Below are 18,092 nucleotides of genomic sequence, written 5' to 3' on the forward strand. Positions count from 1 at the left end.
TCTAGTCTCCATATCATCAATTCTCCTTCGTTTTCTTCCCCCACCTTGTGTACTTTTGTAAATTCTCCAGATAATTCATATCTCCAGCATTCCCCTTCATTTTTCAGCACACTGGACTTTTTATTGTAACTCTTCTTACTTATTAATTTTCATATTCATTCTTCTTACATTGATCCTTTTCTGTTACTCACAGCAAAGTAGAATTCTAAAATTATCAGAGAAATATGACTACGTTCTATGATCCCTTTTGCCTTGCCAATTTGACTTTCTGCCTTGACCTTGATCTAGTGCAGCTTTAGCCAGAATGTAACCAAGTCATCCCAGGCTGTAACTCTGAATCTGAGAAGTTTCATTGTACAGTATTTTAATGTTTATTATTTTTCTAGATAATTCCCTACCTAGAGATTGGTCCAGTGGTAAAACTTCCTCCTTTTGTATCACGGTTAATATTGTATGTCTTTACAAATACAGTACTGTACATTAATAATTACAGTACGTATTTCTAATTAATTGTTTCTAAAGCTAAAACTTTAATTTCCAATGCTTCATGTGTTGACCCACAGTGTGAGTACACAGTAGAGTTACAGAGGTATTTGATTTTCAATGCTTATGTTTCTAAGTTCATAAATTTCTTTGAAGTAATGGTCCATATTATTTAGTAATGAAGTATGAATGGTTATGAAGTGGGTACTTATTGAAATGTTTGTGATTGCTCAGAGAAATGGATAAAAAGTGCATAATGTTCACAGTTGAGGCCACATATTGATACTGAGGATTTGAACTATTTTAAATACTGTACTGCAACATTAAACATTGCAAATATTTTTTGGTGGTTAAGAGAAGTTTGAAAAATTAGCCAAGGTTTGTTTAGTTTGCTCCACCTGAGGAAGGTTACAATTCAAAAGAAATAAAATTAATTTCAATATTAATTGTTCAGTACTGAGTGAAGATTGGATACTCTCCAAAAGTTATACCTGTAGCCTTATCAAAGAATCACCAAAATGAGAAGGTAGTAGAACTGGTGCAAGTTTATGGCTGTAATAGAGAATATCCCTCATCGTTCTTCCTCATGTTGCTTCACATATACTTTGCTATGAAATATTTGATATTCACATTAATGTCTTTTTCTTAAATTTTTTATTTCATTATTGGTCCCCCCCCCTGTACTACATATTTATGGTGTTTGTTGTGATGCAGGGTATGTATGTATGTATGTATGTATGTATGTATAGATAAGGGGTCCCTGGGTTACGAATGGGTTCCGTTCCTGAGGACGTGCATACTGTTCTTACAGAAAATTATTTAAAATCCCACTATAGCATAGCTTAAGTCCTTATATACATCTAAAATAATTTAATTTAAGAGAAAAGAAGAAATAGAATGACAAAACACAGTAAACGAAAGTAAAAATTAAGTCATCGTGTAAATAAAATAGAGTACGTACCTGTACTGTACAGTGAGTTCTGCTATAAAGCGTGTTTTGATAACGCGAATTTGCTCTAACGCGATTTATGAATTCGGAACAATATTTGTATAACGCGAACGCTTGTTTGCTATAACGCGATTTTTGCTTACTATTTCTCCAATTTTGTGGTATTAACTGTCAATATGGTAAAGAAGAATATCTCCAAAAAGCGTTCTGATGATAAAATTCCCGGTGATTATCGTAAAAGAAAGGATATAACACTTGAAGAGAAGCTTGATGTTATCAACCTCAAAATCACCCTTCTCCCCCATCAAGTTACATTCATATTTTTTCAAGGTAAAGTGTTACATTTACTGTATGATTTCAGTATTAGATATGAATGTAACATTTATTTAGACTGTGCTATCCTTTGTGTTAGGCTAACTTCTAAATTTTTTCGATTTCGAGTAATCTGCACCTAACCCTATTTTCTCCATAAGCCCTGTTATTTCTATTACGCGATTTTCTATAACACGATATTTTACAAGAACACAATTATCGCGTTATAGCAGAACTACCTGTAAATTTAAAGTTTACCCCCATTCGTATCAGCGGGCGTTCATTTGTTGGGGACCCTCTGTATGTATGTAGTATGTATATAAAGCTTCAAAGATTACCTGAAATTCTATTATTATGACTTATGGTGTATAATATAGAGGATTATTTATGTGCCATTGATTAGGGCTTTTGTGGATGATAGGTACTGATGTCAGGATGTCTTTATGTGGCTCTAGATCATTGCACTTGCTTATTTACATAATGATAATTCCTTCTCGGATATGGCAGTCTCTGTTTCATTTATGAAAATCTACTTTGTATATTACAGACATTTATATAAGAAAATTTGGTGACTTTGGTTAATTATGTTTTATGGCCACCATATGTATTCATGTTGAGCATCAAGTCAATTATCTGAAGATATTTTTTATTCATTCCATCTTGAATGTTATACTACAGTACTAAAATGCATTACTGTTTGGCAGTGCACACACATACACATTTATTTATTGTTCTTACTTTGTTTCTTTTTGTATCAGCAGTCTTGGTTGCATTAGAAAGACAATATTTGCTTACAAGTACAGGGGAAGAGAAAAGAACTTGTCATTAGTTATTACAGTATATTAGGTCGTGAGTGTATTATATATCAGTGCATCTTGTTGAGTAAAGGCAGCAGTGAATATCTTGTCAGCCACTCACAATGAATTGCCAAGTACAAAGAAGCTATAGTTGTTTTATATTGTAAAGCTGGCTTGCCAAAATGTGGTTATAAAGTTCAAATGTTTCTAAGATAAAAAGTTTCTAGGTTGTCCCTGAATCTGTAGGTAATTCCAAATGACATTTTTAATAATCTCAGTTGCCTTACTGATCGGTAAAAATACTCAGCCAGGAATGATTTTAGCTTCTCAATAGACTAACACTACACAAATTAAAAATAATGGGGATGTTATCAACAAGTGCTGTATGTTACACTTTTGATATAAAGTGGTTAATACTTGTTTTGTTTTCATTCACTGAAAATTGTCCACCTTTTATCTCAGACTAATTAATTGCCTTGAACTTAGAAATATTACTCAACGAATGAAATTTAGCAAGTTCCATGGCATTGTTTAGTACATTGTGCATCAATACAAATTAACTTTTAATTAGTATGCTGGTTTAGATAATGTATTTGAAGATTAGATTATAGTGTGTTATAGTTTGATTGAAATTATTGTTGTGTAATGTAAAGCAACAGTATCTGAAGAAGGACTATGCATGGGTTATGAAATATAACTGTGTAAACGTGCTTTTTTAAAGCAAAGTTAAAGATTGTTTATATTTTTATTGGCTGTTTAAATTGATAAAGAATCTTATGTACTGACAGGTGAAAAGCTCTTTTTTGGCTTACAAGTCATTTGATACGTAATATTGTATTAAAATTTCACATTAGAACACCCTGGCAGATCTTGCCCTTCCTTGGGACCTAAATATGCTCCACAAGGCTGGTACACTGTCCTCTCAGATCAGGATAAATTACTGCATAAGCAGCTACTTGCCCAGTTGAACTGGGTTTACAAGGTTATCTTGCCCCTGATCCAGTGATTGTTTTCAAAGCTCACAAGCAATCAGGTACTATACACAGGAATGGGCAAACTTGGTAACTAACACTCTTTGATTCAACTCTTCAGTTATAAACTTACAGTTACAAACTTTAATCCCCATATTTTATTCGGCTTCGGCTTGCTGCCAACTTGTATTGACTAAAGTACTGTACTCCTTGTAGGCTTTGATTTTAAATATTGGTAATGAGCAGTGCACCCCTGGAAGAATTATAAACTTCAATGTGAGTTTTATGCATTTATATGGCTGCTTTACAATTGTTCCTTTTTCTTTTGTTTTTCAAGAATAACTTGGTCTAAATCTTTCTCGTGGGGGTGGGGGGTCTCTTGAATCCAGATTAAACAATGATTATACTTCGGTCAGAGGTTGCATATTTGTCTTGTCTCTTTCTTTTGATTTTGACTCTCTTTCATGTGACCTAACCCAGTTCTTAGCACTTTCATCTGTAGGATTTCTTATACTGTATAGAGGTGTATTCTTCTTTATTTATGTTTAGTTAACTGTGGTCTTTAAGGAAGAAGGTTACCTTGTCGGTTTTCAGAGTACAGTATCACCACCACTTCATCGTTGTCATCATCTCCCTCATTCATATACTGTATAAGAATTTCTTTGTTCAATGTTCAAACTTAAAATGTTACTTTTAGTCATTAATTCCTGGTGCAGATTTCCTGTGCTATGCACTAGTCTCTTACTTAATATGGAGTATTGTTTTATGATCTCTAGCATTTTGCACTTCAATTCATAAATTATTTCAAACACAATTAAGTTCCCTGTATCAGTATTTTTTTTTTTTTTACTCGGGTTCCTTTTTCAATCAGTTTATGTCAGTAATTTACTATTGAAACATTAGCCGTATGGGCAAATGATGCTGGTTTCACTCCAAATTATTTGGTCTGCAATTTGGCATGATGGGATACTCATGGCCTTCAGAGAGCTCACAAATCAATATTCACTTAAAGATATTTTTATCTTAACTTTTCCTTCCAGTCTCAATGCCTTAAAGAGAACTCATGGATCTGTATCCCTTGCTCAGAGAGATTTTTACAAGTACACCCTGTACAGTATCTTCGTTTATTACCACTACCACTCATCAGAAATTCTGCTTAGAATCATGTTTCCTTTTTTTTGGTAAATTACCTGTATGGCACTGGGAGGTACTTCTGGTAACTTTCATTTTGAGGTACGTAGGTGCTTCAGTTGGTGCTATTAACACAAGCCCTCCTCCACCCCCTTTTAGGTGGCTTTAGAATCTCAAAAACCACTTGCTGAATGAGCCATAGGTCATAAAATAAGTGATTTATGTATTAAATCCCATTTAAGGCATAGTGAAAGAGATGGAGTCTTTCCCTTCTCCACTGATAGGTTTCCTTATTGGCACAAAAACGTGAAGACAAAAGTTTATTACTAAGGGGATCAAGTCCAAAGAACCAACAAGAAGATTCATCCCAGTGTACATAATGACTCACTGGCTCTTAAAGGAACCATTGGATTAATGTTGTGGCTCCACCTCATTAACCCTAGTTTCACTTTGTACCTGTCCTGTAAATAGTTGTTTATGCTGCAATTCGAAGTGAGCTAAAAGGACAAGGTATCTGCCTCTGGCATTTAGATAGCAACCTGTGTAAGGCAGGATCCTGGGAGTATTCTTGTGAAGAAGTCTTGCCATTCACATGTCTTTTTTCTTTATCTATAAAATATGATTTCATACCTTAATTTTTTTGTTTTACATGTTTATTTATTTACTACTATACTTGGGGGGTAGAAATGTTGTGAGGATAGATTGAGCTCATGGAATTTGTAAAAATTAAAATTACAGTCAAGTCCAAAATTCCTATGAAAAATGAGAAATTCTTATGTAAGGTAATAATTCAGAGGATTACAGAGCAGTACAGTATACTCAATTTCTTCTGTAAATGGAAAAGACTTGCCAACATTCTTATGAGGAAGCTAATAATATTCACTTTACTAAGTACTGAACAGTATATTGTTCAGTTTGAAAGCTGCTATTTTCAATTTCTCTTGATGATTTTCTTTTAAAATCTTTATCTCCTTTGTTTTAAATGACGTAATATTTTTTTTTTGTAGTTTCTTATTATTCCAGGGTCTTCAAATATCCCCATGTCTTGTTAATTTAGATTTTTTGCATAAAGTATTTGTATAACCTAAAATTTTGATAAATGTAACTAACTTGTGACATGATTATTTATCATATCTCCATAGACAGCAACAGAATTTAAATATTCCTGTACTGTATTGATACTTCATAGTTCAGTATTGTATAATTTGCTTCGGCACAATGGTTGCCTGTCTTCATTGTACTGATGAACTAATATGGAGGGCTTTCATGATAGGGTATCAGCTCAAAAAGAATACAGAGGGTCCCTGGGTTACGAACGGGTTCCATTCCTGAGGACATTCTTAAGTCGGATTTGCATGCAAGTCGGAACACATGCTATGTGCATACCGTACTTACAGAACAATGTTTAAAATCCCACTATATCATAGCCTAAGTCCTTATATACATCTAAAATCACTTTATTTAAGAGAAAAATAGAAATAGAATGACAAAATACAATAAATGAAAATCAAAAATAAGTTGTCAGGTAATTAAAATACTGTACAGGTGCTCCTCTACTTAAGAACATTCAACTTACAAACTTTCGGAGATACAAACATCATCACTGAGGGGGGTTACCTGCCAGAACAGGTGTTTAATGTGGATGAGACTGGATTATTTTGAAAAAAATTCCAGATAGAACAAACATTACCTAAGAGGAGAAGAGTGAGCCAGGTTTGAAGGCTGTATTAAAGGGTATATCTGTACTAAATATCCATAATCTTTACATTTTTATAATATATTTGGTATCGACAGGAGTAAAGTTGGACTTACAAACAAGCCTGAGGAATGCAACTCGTTCGTAAGTAGAGGAGCACCTGTACTGTAAATTTAATGTTTAACCCCTTTGTATTGGCTGGTATTCATAAGTCAGACATTCGTAAGTCGGGGACCTCCTGTACCAGTGAAAGCCTGACTATAATAGAACACTCCTTGATGCCTAGTACAGTAGTCTAATCATGGTAAAAAAAATTATATAAAATATGTTTAATTTTGTTTCTTCAGTGTATACAGTAGTATATCATACTGCACATTACATGTATATACTGAATTTTATTTGTAATATTGACACTTGTTTTTAACTTTGTCATGTTGGAAGTGGTAAAGGAATGGATGACATACAGAATACCAGATTATAACCCTAGTCACCTTATCTGTGGGAAGACACACACACACACACATAAACAGATTGAACATTTAGTGTTTCTGTACAATATTGGGAGTTTTAAAGTGTTTAATATTCAGTATTTATTGTGAGGAAAATTTCTTTCTACTTTGTGCAGTATATGGTCATATACCCACCTGGCAGACCCTCCAAAGAAAGTCTAACCTATTCCATTGAGATACAAGGAATACCATGTGATTATTTCTTCCTCAAAATGTGCAGCTACTTGCTACTACAGTACAGTCCGAGTTCTCTGTTGTGAAGTTCCTAAAATGCCATAAATATGTGGTGAGCAATTATGAGCCTTAAAAATTATCTCACTAAGGATTGCTTCTTTTCTGTCTTTTCAATAGGAAAAGAAGCCTTATTGAAAATTTTAGATGCTGGTCATAATCGCTACATTGCTACTTTTGTGACAAGGTTCACATTTTTGTTTACTCATCAATCAATCAATATATATATTTATTGTTTTGTCTCATTTTGTGATATTTGTCAATGTATAAAGTGTTTAGGGTTAAGGAAAGCAATATGAAATTTAAGGTTATTGTACATTTACTCTAAATATTAACTTTTAGAGATTAAGGTATGTTCACGAAGGTCGCACACAATAACAATTTGTATATATTGTACTTTGTAAGACTGCTAGTCCCAGAGCAGAAAGTTTTATTTCAATAAATAAGCTAATACAAAGCAGTACTTTAGATCAGTCCTGTCATGTAATGGTGTTTTTATTCAGCTCAATATTAGATGAAGGAAATGTATATCTGTGAATTGTGTATTGTTTTCAGCATTCAATCTCTTAAAGCTAATGGAAAAACTAGAGCCATGCAGTTCTAGTTATAATGCTTGCCCTTTAGTTGTTTGATCTCACCCTTATATATGGCAGCACTCCCCACTACTGCCTAGCTTAACCCACATGAATATTCCCCAGCCCAAGTTACTATACTTCAGCTGATTAATTGCCTTCTCACACTAGTTATGTTATGTCAATGCACTTTTTGGACTGTATTTTGAGGCTAAAACATAAGAATATAGTGACTGAGGGTCCAAGGCAAACCTCATTCAAACAATTTCTTGAAAGGGATAGAAGATGTAAACCCAGATGAATTTTTAGAGATGCCATATGTGACTAACACAAAGATACAGCTTCACACATACAGTATACTGTGTATATATATATATATATATATATATATATATATATATATATATATATATATATATATATATATATATATATATATATATATATATATATATATATATATATATATATATATATATATATATATATATATATATATATATATATATATATATATATATATATATATATATATATATAGTGTATATATACATATATATATATATATATATATATAGTGTATATATACATATATATATATAGCAGCATTTGATGGGGAGGATATAAACCAACAGTCAGGGACTTCTGGAAGAATTTCAACATCATGAATGCCTTGGAAAACATAGCCGAGTCATGTGATGAACTGAAAACATCATTCATGAATGGTGTGTGGAAGAACATATGGCCAGAGTGTATCCCCAAGTCTCCCTCCAAGTAACTCTGATTGCACCACACCACCTCACCTCGTGCAGCACTCAACATGTTTCTGGCGAGTTAAATTCAAGTGTTGTGTGTTACATCAGAAGTTAATCAATGTATGTGTTTAAAAATGTTTATTTTCATTCACATGTGTGCTTGTATTACGTATTTTCAGCGAAAATATTTCCTTGGGAATGCATCTTCACTTATATAATGGTAGTCAATTGGAAAATTGGTCCAACGTTACAGAATTCCTCAATACAGAAGCATTTTCAAGGATGCATCCCTCCTGTAACCTGGGGGATGCCTGTATATATTACATATACTCTATCCTTGAAGAGTTTTCAATCCTGAGCACATACCCATATCCCTCCTCCATACCCTCCATACCTACACCCCTCCTCCATACCCTCCATACCCACACGCCTCCTCCATACCCACACCCCTCCTCCATACCCTCCATATCCACACCCCTCCATACCCACCCCTCCTCCATACCCACCCCCTCCTCCATACCCACACCCCTCCTCCATACCCACACCCTCCCTCCATACCCTCCATACCCCACACCCTCCTCCCATACCCTCCATACCCACCCCTCCTCCACCCCCCCTCCATACCCCACCCCTCCATACCTCCCATACCCCACCCCTCTCCTACCCTCCATACCCCACCCCTCCATACCTCCCATACCCACACCCTCCTCCCACCCCACATCCCTCATCCAGGCCCTCCGTACCCCACACCCCTCCATACCTCCCATACCCACACCCCCTCCTCCCTTCCCATACCCATCCCTCATCCAGGTCCTCCATACCCCACACCCTCCTCCATGCCCTCCATACCCACGTCCCTCATCCAGGCCCTCCATACCCCACCCCTCATCCACCCTCCATACTCACACCCCACCTCTACCCCTTCCATACCCAACCCTTTCCATGCCCTCCATACCCCACCCCTCCTCCACGCCATCTATACCCACATCCCTCATCCAGGCCCTCCATACCCCCCTCCTTGCCCTCCCATACCCCACCCCTCCTCCCGCCATCTATACCCACATCCCTCATCCCAGGCCCTCCATGTCCTCCACCCACACCCCTCCTCCACACTTCCATGCCCACCTCCACCCCTTCATACCCACACCCTACCTCCATTCCCTCCATACCCACACCCCTCCTCCACGGCCTCCATACCCACGCCCTCCTTACCCACGCCCTCCTTACCCACACCACTCCTCCACGCCCTCCATATCCACACCCGTCCTCCACGCCCTGCATACCCACACCCCTCCATACCCATACCCCTCCTCCACGCCCTCCATACCCACAGCCCTCCTCCACGCCCTCCATAACCACACCTCTCTTTCCCGCCCTTCTTACCCCTGTCACCACCGACAGGGCCCCCGGGGGGCGCAGCTGTCCCTGGGACGGTCCCTGAGGGTATCAAAGCCCCTGAGAGGACCCCTGGGGGCTCCACCGCTCTTGCCAGGGCACCTAGGGGCACCACCGCCCCTGCCATAGCTCCATTTGGCACCACTGCGCCTGGCAGGGCTCCTCGAGGCCCCACCATCCATGGGAGGGCACTGGGGGCGCCGCTGTCTCTGGCAGGTCCCCTGGGGGTCAAATGTACCTAGTAGGGCCCCTGGGAGGACCCTGGAGATGCTACCACCCCTGGGGGGGTCCTAAAGGCACCGCTCTCCCATGTAGGAAGCCTCGGGGCGCCTCGCTCCCTGGCAGGGGCCCCTGGGGTCGCCAACGCCCCTAGCAGGGCCTCTGTTGACGCAACCACCCTTGAGAGGGCCTCTGGAGGGTGCCAGCGCCCATGGAAGGTCCACTGGGAGCAGCGCTGTACCTCGGAGGGCCTCTGGGAGCGCCACGGCCCCTGGCAGGTCCCCTGAAGGCGCCGCCTTCCCCGGAAAAGCCCCTAGAGGCGCTACCACCTATGGGAGGTCCCCTGGGTTCGCTGCTGCACTTGGAAGGGCCGCGGAAAGTTCCACTGCTCTTCGGAGGGCCCCTGGGGCCTCGAGAGCCTTGGGAAGGCCCCTGGGATGGCTCCTGGGGGCACCACACCTGGTAGGGCAAATGGCAGAGCCCCAGGAGGCACTGTCATTGTAAGACCCGTGGGGGCAGTTTTTTTTTTGCACTTTAGAACAAAGGGAGGAGATATGACGTTAAATAAATACACTACCCATCGCATTTCCAGTATATTAGCACCATGAACAATGTAAAGGAGAATAAATATCCAACAGGAAAACATAAGTTGGGGTGTTGTGCTGACTGACTGCTCTGTACTCCTATTGGCTGTTATTTGGTGGATTTACATTTTAGTCCACCAGTCACAGTTAAGTAATGAATTGCGGGACATATGCAATATGTACGACACCACGACCAAGCAAGCTATAAGGTTAATGGGTGGGGGCGCCGTCGCCACTGGCAATGCCCCGGGGGTCATCACTGCCCCTGGCAGGGCCCTTGGTGGTGCAGCTGTACCCCGGCAATACCCCTGTTGGCACCAGCGCGCCTATGGGGGCGCCACCGCCCCTCAGAGGGCCCAAGGGCACCATCGACCCTGGCAGAGCCCCTGGAGGCAACAACGCCCCTAGAAGGTCCCTTAGGGGCGCCGGTGTCCCTGGAAGGGGCCATGGGGGCGCCACCGCCCCTGGCAGGGTCCCTGGGGACGCCACCGCCTCTGGGAGGTCCCTTGGGGGCGCTGCTATGTCCGAGAGGGTCCATAGAGACGATACCACCCCTAGGAGGGCCCCTGAGGGGCCACCGCGATTGGGAGATCCCGCGGGGGCACCACCACCCCTCAGAGGGCCCCTAGGGTGCCACGTCTCCTGGGAGGGCCACTGGGTGCGCTGCAACCTTTGGGAAAGCCCCTGGAGGCGTGACCGCCCTTGAGAGGGCACCTGCGGACTCCATCCACCCTGGCAGGGCCCCTGGGGGCACCAACACCCCTGGAAGGTCCCTAGGAGGCGCTCCTATCCCTGAGAGGGACCATGAGGGCGCCACCGCCCCTGGAAAGGCCCCTGGGGACGCCATCGTCTCTGGGAGGACCCATGGGGGCGATGCTATCCACTGGAGAATACATAAAGGCGTGACACTGCCATTGGGTGAGCTTTTGAGGGCGCCTCCGCCCCTGAGAGGGCCACTGGAAGCGCCACCGCCTCTGAGAGGGCACCTGAGGGCTTCACTGCTCCTGGAAGGGCTCCTGGGGGTTGCCGCTGTCCCTGGGAGGGTCCTTAGGGTGCCACTGCCCAGGGCTGGCCCCTGGGGGCGCCGCGGTCATTAGGAGGGCCCCTGGAAACTCCACCGCCTCTGGGAGGGCCCCTCAGAGCCCCTGGAGGCGCCACACCTGATAGGGCAAATGGCAGAGCCAAAGGGGGAACTGTCCCATATTTAGAACATGGGAGATATGACGTTAAATAAATACACTGCTCATTGGATTTCCAGTATATTAGCACCAATAACAATGTAAAGGAGAATAAATATCCAACAGCAAAACATAAGTTGGGGTGTTGTGTTGACTGACTGCTCTGTTCTCCTATTAGCTGTTATTTGGTGGATTTACATTTAAGTCCACAAATCATCGTTAAGTAAGGAATTGCTGGACATATGAAATATGTACGACACCACGACCAAGCAAGCTATAAGATTCCTGGGAGGGGGCGCCTCTGGTAGGGCCACGGGCGTCTTCCACCGCCCCTGGGAGGGCCCCTGGGGGTGCCATTGCCCCTGTCAGGGTCCCTGTTGGCGCCACTGCACCTCAGAGGGCCTCTGAGGGCAGCACTGCCCCTGGCACGGCCCTTGGTGATGTCACTGCCCCTGGCAAGGCCACTGTGGATGCCACCGCATCTGGGAGGTGCCCTGGGGGCGACGCTGTCCACGAGAGAGTCTCTAGAGGCGTCATCCACCCTGGGAGGGACCCTGGAGGCACGACTACTCTTGGGAGGGCCCGTGGATTGCCCCTGTGGACGCCACTGCCCCTACGAGTGTTTTAGGGGGCGCCACCGCCCCTAAGAGGGCCCCTGGGGAACCCAATGCCCCTGATAGGGCCCCTGAGACACTGCTGTCCCTTAGAGGGTACCTAGGGTGCAACTGCCCCTGGGCGGCCCCCTCCACCGCCCTTGAGAGGGCTCCTAGAAGTTTCACCCCCCCACCCCCTGCTGGCCCCGACACCCCTGAGTGGGCCCCTGCGAGCGCGGACACCCCTGGCAGGGCTCCTGGGGGCGTTTAACCTGGTAGGGCAAATAGCAGGGCCCCAGAAGACACTGTCCCTGTAAGACCCGTGGGGGCAATTTTTTTTACACTATTAGAACAATGGGAGGAGATATGACGTTAAATAAATACACTGCCCATCGCATTTCCAGTATATTAGCACCAATAACAATGTAAAGGAGAATAAATATCCAACAGCAAAATATAAGTTGGGGTGTTGTGCTGACTGACTGCTCTGTTCTCCTATTGGCTGTTATTTGGTGGATTTACATTTTAGTCCACCAATCATAGTTAAGTAAGGAATTGCTGGACATATGCAATATGTATGACAACACGACCAACCAAGCTTTAAGACTCCTGAGAGGGGGCGCCTCTGGTAGGGCCACTGGCGGCGCCACCGCCCCTGGGAGGGCCCCTGGTGGAGCCACTGCCCCTGGCAGGGCTTCTGGTGGCACCGTTGTCCCTGTGAGGGTCCCTGTTGGCGCCACTGCACCTCAGAGAGTCTCTGAGGGCAGCAGCGCCCCTGGCAGGGCCCTTGGTGATGTCACTGCCCCTGGCAAGGCCACTGTGGATGCCACCGCATCCGTGAGGTGCCCTGGGGGCGACGCTGTCCACGAGAGAGTCTCTAGAGACGCCATCCCCCCTGGGAGGGCCTCTGGAGGCATGACAACTGTTGGGAGGGCCCCTGGATTGCCCCTGAGGAAGCCACTGCCCCTAGGAGGGTTTTGGGGGGCGCCAACGCCCCTGAGAGGGCCCCTGGGACACTGCTCTCCCTTGGAGGGTACCTAGGGTGCAACTGCGCCTGGGCGGCCCCCTCCACCGCCCTTCAGAGGGCCCCTAGAAGTTTCACCCCCACCCCCTGCTGGCCCCGACACCCCTGAGTGGGCCCCTGGGAGCGCGGACACCCCTGGCAGGGCTCCTGGGGGCGTTTAACCTGGTAGGGCAAATAGCAGGGCCCCAGAAGACACTGTCCCTGTAAGACCCGTGGGGGCAGTTTTTTTTACACTATTAGAACAATGGGAGGAGATATGACGTTAAATAAATACACTGCCCATCGCATTTCCAGTATATTAGCACCATGAACAATGTAAAGGAGAATAAATATCCAACAGCAAAACATAAGTTGGGGTGTTGTGCTGACTGACTGCTCTGTTCTCCTATTGGCTGTTATTTGGTGGAATTCCATTTAAGTCCACCAATCATAGTTAAGTAAGGAACTGCTGGACATATGCAATATGTACGACACCACGACCAAACAAGCTATTGAGCTCCTGGGAGGGGGCGCCATTTGTAGGGCCACTGGGGACGCCACCGCCGCTGGGAGAGCCCCATGGGCCGCCACTGTCCTTGGTAGGGCCCCTGATGGTGCCGCTGTCCCTGTCAGGGCCCCTGTTGGCACCACTGTACCTGAGAGGGCTCCTGAGAGAGCCACCACCCCTGAGAGCTTTCCTGGGGGCACCAAAGCCCCTGGAAGCTCCCCTGGGAACACTGCAGTCACTGGGAGGCCCTGTGGACGCATCACCGCCCATGGCAGGACCCCTGGAGATACCACTGGCTCTTGGAGGTCCCCTGGAGGCGCCACCGCCCCTGTCAGGGCCCTTGGAGGCACCTCTGTCATAGGCAGGGTACCTAGGGTGCCAATGCCCTTGGGCAGGCCATTGGGGGCGCCACCATCCTTGGGAGGGCCCCTGGAAGTTCCGCCGTCACTGGGAGGGCTGCTGGAGTCCCCGACACCCCTTGGAGGGTCCGTGGAAGCCACGATGCATCTGGGAGGGCCCCTGGGGCACTGCACCTGGTAAGGCATATGGCAGGGCCCCAGGGGGCACTGTCCCTATAGGGCCCCTGGGGGTAGTTGTTTCTACACTATTTAGAACAATGGGAGATATGACGTTAAATAAATACACTGCCCATCGCATTTCCAGTATATTAGCACCAAGAACAATGTAAAGGAGAACAAATATCCAACAGCAAAACATAAGTTGGGGTGTTGTGCTGACTGACTGCTCTGTTCTCCTATTGGCTGTTATTTGGTGGATTTATATTTTAGTCCACCAATCATAGTTAAGTAAGGAATTGCTGGATATATGCAATATGTACGACACCACGACCAAGCAAGCTATAAGACTCCTGGGAGGGGGCGCCTCTGGTAGGGCCACTGGTGACAAAACCGCCCCTAGGAGGGCCCCTGGGTGAGCCATTGCCCCTGGCAGGGATTCTGGTGGCACCGTTGTTCCTGTGAGGGTCCCTGTTGGCGCCACTGCACCTCAGAAGGCCTCTGGGGGCAGCACCGTCTCTGACAGGGCCCTTGGTGATGTCACTGCCCCTGGCAAGACCACTGTGGATGCCACCGCATCTGGGAGGTGCCCTGGGGGCGACGCTGTCCACGAGAGAGTCCCTAGAGACGCCATCCCCCCTGGGAGGGCCCCTGGAGGCATGACTACTCTTGGGAGGGCCCCTGGATTGCCACTGTGGACGTCACTGCCCCTACGAGGGTTATGGGGGGCGCCACCGCTTTAAGAGGGCCCCTGGGGAATCCAATGTCCCTGGTAGGGCCCCTGGGACACTGCTGTTCCTTGGAGGGTACCTAAGGCGCAACTGCCCCTAGGCAGCCCCCTCCACCACCCTTGGGAGGGCTCCTGGAAGTTTCACCTTCCCCCCCGCCCCCCCCACTTGCTGGCCCCGACACCCCTGAGTGGGCCCCTGAGAGCGCCGACTCCCCTGGCAGGGCTCCTGGGGGCGTTTAACCCGGTAGGGCAAATAGCAGGAACCCAGGAGACACTGTCCCTGTAAGACCCGTGGGGGCAGTTTTTTTTTGCACTATTTAGAACAATGGGAGGCGATATGACGTTAAATAAACACACCGCCCATCGCATTTCCAGTATATTAGCACCATGAACAATGTAAAGGAGAATAAATATCCAACAGCAAAACATAAGTTGGGGTGTTGTGCTGACTGACTGCTCTGTTCTCCTATTGGCTGTTATTTGGTGGATTTCTATTTAAGTCCACCAATCATAGTTAAGTAAGGAATTGCCGGACATATGCAATATGTACGACACCACGACCAAGCAAGCTATTGAGCTCCTGGGAGGGGGCGCCATTTGTCGGGCCACTGGGGACGCCACCGCCGATGGGAGAGCCCCGTGGGCCGCCACTGTCGTTGGTAGGGACCCTGATGGCGCCGCTGCCCCTGTCAGGGCCCCTGTTGGCACCACTGTACCTGAGAGGGCCCCTGGAGGAGCCACCACCCCTGAGAGCTTTCCTGGGGGCACCAAAGCCCCTGGAAGCTCCGCTGGGGACACTGCAGTCACTGGGAGGCCCTCTGGACGCTCCACCGCCCATGGCAGGGCCCATGGGGATACCACTGGCTCTTGGAGGTCCCCTTAAGGCGTCACCACCCCTGTCAGGGCCTTTGGAGGTACTTCTGTCATAGGCAGGGTACCTAGGGTGCCAATGCCCCTGGGAAGGCCATTGGGGGCGCCACCATCCTTGAGAGGGCCCTTGGAAGTTCCGCCGTCACTGGGAGGGCTGCTGCGGTCCCCGACACCCCTGGGAGGGTCCGTGGAAGCCCCGATGCATCTGGGAGGGCCCCTGGGGCACTACACCTGGTAAGGCATATGGCAGGGCCCCAGGGGGCACTGTCCCTGGGGGTAGTTGTTTCTGCACTATTTAGAACAATTGGAGTATGACGATGAAAAAATAAATACACTGCCCATCGCATTTCCAGTATATTAGCACCAATAACAATGTAAAGGAGAATAAATATCCAACAGCAAAACATAAGTTGGGGTGTTGTGCTGACTGACTGCTCTGTTCTCCTATTGGCTGTTATTTGGTGGATTTACATTTTAGTCCACCAATCATAGTTAAGTAAGGAATTGCTGGACATATGCAATATGTACGACACCACGACCAACCAAGCTTTAAGACTCCTGAGAGGGGGCGCCTCTGGTAGGGCCACTGGCGGCGCCACCGCCCCTGGGAGGGCCCGTGGTGGAGCCACTGTCCCTGGCAGGGCTTCTGGTGGCACCATTGTCCCTGTGAGGGTCCCTGTTGGCGCCACTGCATCTCAGAAGGCCTCTGGGGGCAGCACCGTCTCTGACAGGGCCCTTGTTGATGTCACTGCCCCTGGCAAAACCACTGTGGATGCCACCGCATCTAGGAGGTGCCCTAGGGGCGACGCTGTCCACGAGAGTGTCCCTAGAGACGCCATCCCCCCTGGGAGGGCCCCTGGATCATGACTACTCTTGGGAGGGCCCCTGGATTGCCCCTGTGGACGCCACTGCCCCTACGAGGGTTTTGGGGGGCGCCACCGCTTTAAGAGGGCCCCTGGGGAATCCAATGTCCCTGGTAGGGCCCCTGGGACACTGCTGTTCCTTGGAGGGTACCTAAGGCGCAACTGCCCCTGGGCAGCCCCCTCCACCACCCTTGGGAGGGCTCCTGGAAGTTTCAACTTCCCCCCCCGCCCCCCCCCACTTGCTGGCCCCGACACCCCTGAGTGGGCCCCTGAGAGCGCCGACTCCCCTGGCAGGGCTCCTGGGGGCGTTTAACCCGGTAGGGCAAATAGCAGGAACCCAGGAGACACTGTCCCTGTAAGACCCGTGGGGGCAGTTTTTTTTTGCACTATTTAGAACAATGGGAGGCGATATGACGTTAAATAAACACACCGCCCATCGCATTTCCAGTATATTAGCACCATGAACAATGTAAAGGAGAATAAATATCCAACAGCAAAACATAAGTTGGGGTGTTGTGCTGACTGACTGCTCTGTTCTCCTATTGGCTGATATTTGGTGGATTTACATTTTAGTCCACCAATCATAGTTAAGTAAGGAATTGCTGGACATATGCAATATGTATGACAACACGACCAACCAAGCTTTAAGACTCCTGAGAGGGGGCGCCTCTGGTAGGGCCACTGGCGGCGCCACCGCCCCTGGGAGGGCCCGTGGTGGAGCCACTGTCCCTGGCAGGGCTTCTGGTGGCACCGTTGTCCCTGCGAGGGTCCCTGTTGGCGCCACTGCACCTCAGAGAGTCTCTGAGGGCAGCAGCGCCCCTGGCAGGGCCCTTGGTGATATCACTGCCCCTGGCAAGGCCACTGTGGATGCCACCGCATCTGTGAGGTGCCCTGGGGGCGACGCTGTCCACGAGAGAGTCTCTAGAGACGCCATCCCCCCTGGGAGGGCCTCTGGAGGCATGACAACTGTTGGGAGGGCCCCTGGATTGCCCCTGAGGAAGCCACTGCCCCTAGGAGGGTTTTGGGGGGCGCCAACGCCCCTGAGAGGGCCCCTGGGGAACCCAATGTCCCTGGTAGGGCCCCTGGGACACTGCTGTCCCTTGGAGGGTACCTAGGGTGCAACTGTCCCTGGGCGGTCCCCTCCACCGCCCTTGACAGGGCTCCTAGAAGTTTCACCCCCACCCCCTGCTGGCCCCGACACCCCTGAGTGGGCCCCTGGGAGCGCGGA

At 47.1% G+C, this 18,092-nt stretch overlaps 1 protein-coding gene across 1 annotated transcript; it reads left to right on the forward strand.

The window, feature by feature from the left end:
- The first annotated feature begins 13,862 nt into the window (after positions 1-13,862).
- Positions 13,863-15,144, forward strand: LOC121870319 (basic salivary proline-rich protein 3-like). The gene is made up of 2 exons (XM_042372102.1): positions 13,863-14,422; positions 14,838-15,144. Exons 1-2 carry the CDS (start codon positions 13,863-13,865, stop codon positions 15,142-15,144), a joined length of 867 nt encoding a protein of 288 aa, XP_042228036.1.
- Positions 15,145-18,092: the final 2,948 nt, after the last annotated feature.

This window comes from Homarus americanus, unplaced genomic scaffold (genome assembly GCF_018991925.1).
Source record: "Homarus americanus isolate GMGI-L3 unplaced genomic scaffold, GMGI_Hamer_2.0 scaffold40856, whole genome shotgun sequence".
Classification (NCBI taxonomy): Eukaryota; Metazoa; Arthropoda; class Malacostraca; order Decapoda; family Nephropidae; genus Homarus; species Homarus americanus.

Coding starts and splice junctions, on each gene's coding strand:
- LOC121870319 (XM_042372102.1), top strand. CDS start 13,863: ATGTACGACACCACGACCAAACAAGCTATTGAGCTCCTGGGAGGGGGC. Junction 14,423..14,837: donor CCCCTGGGGCACTGCACCTG/GTAAGGCATATG, acceptor TGCCCCTGGCAG/GGATTCTGGTGGCACCGTTG.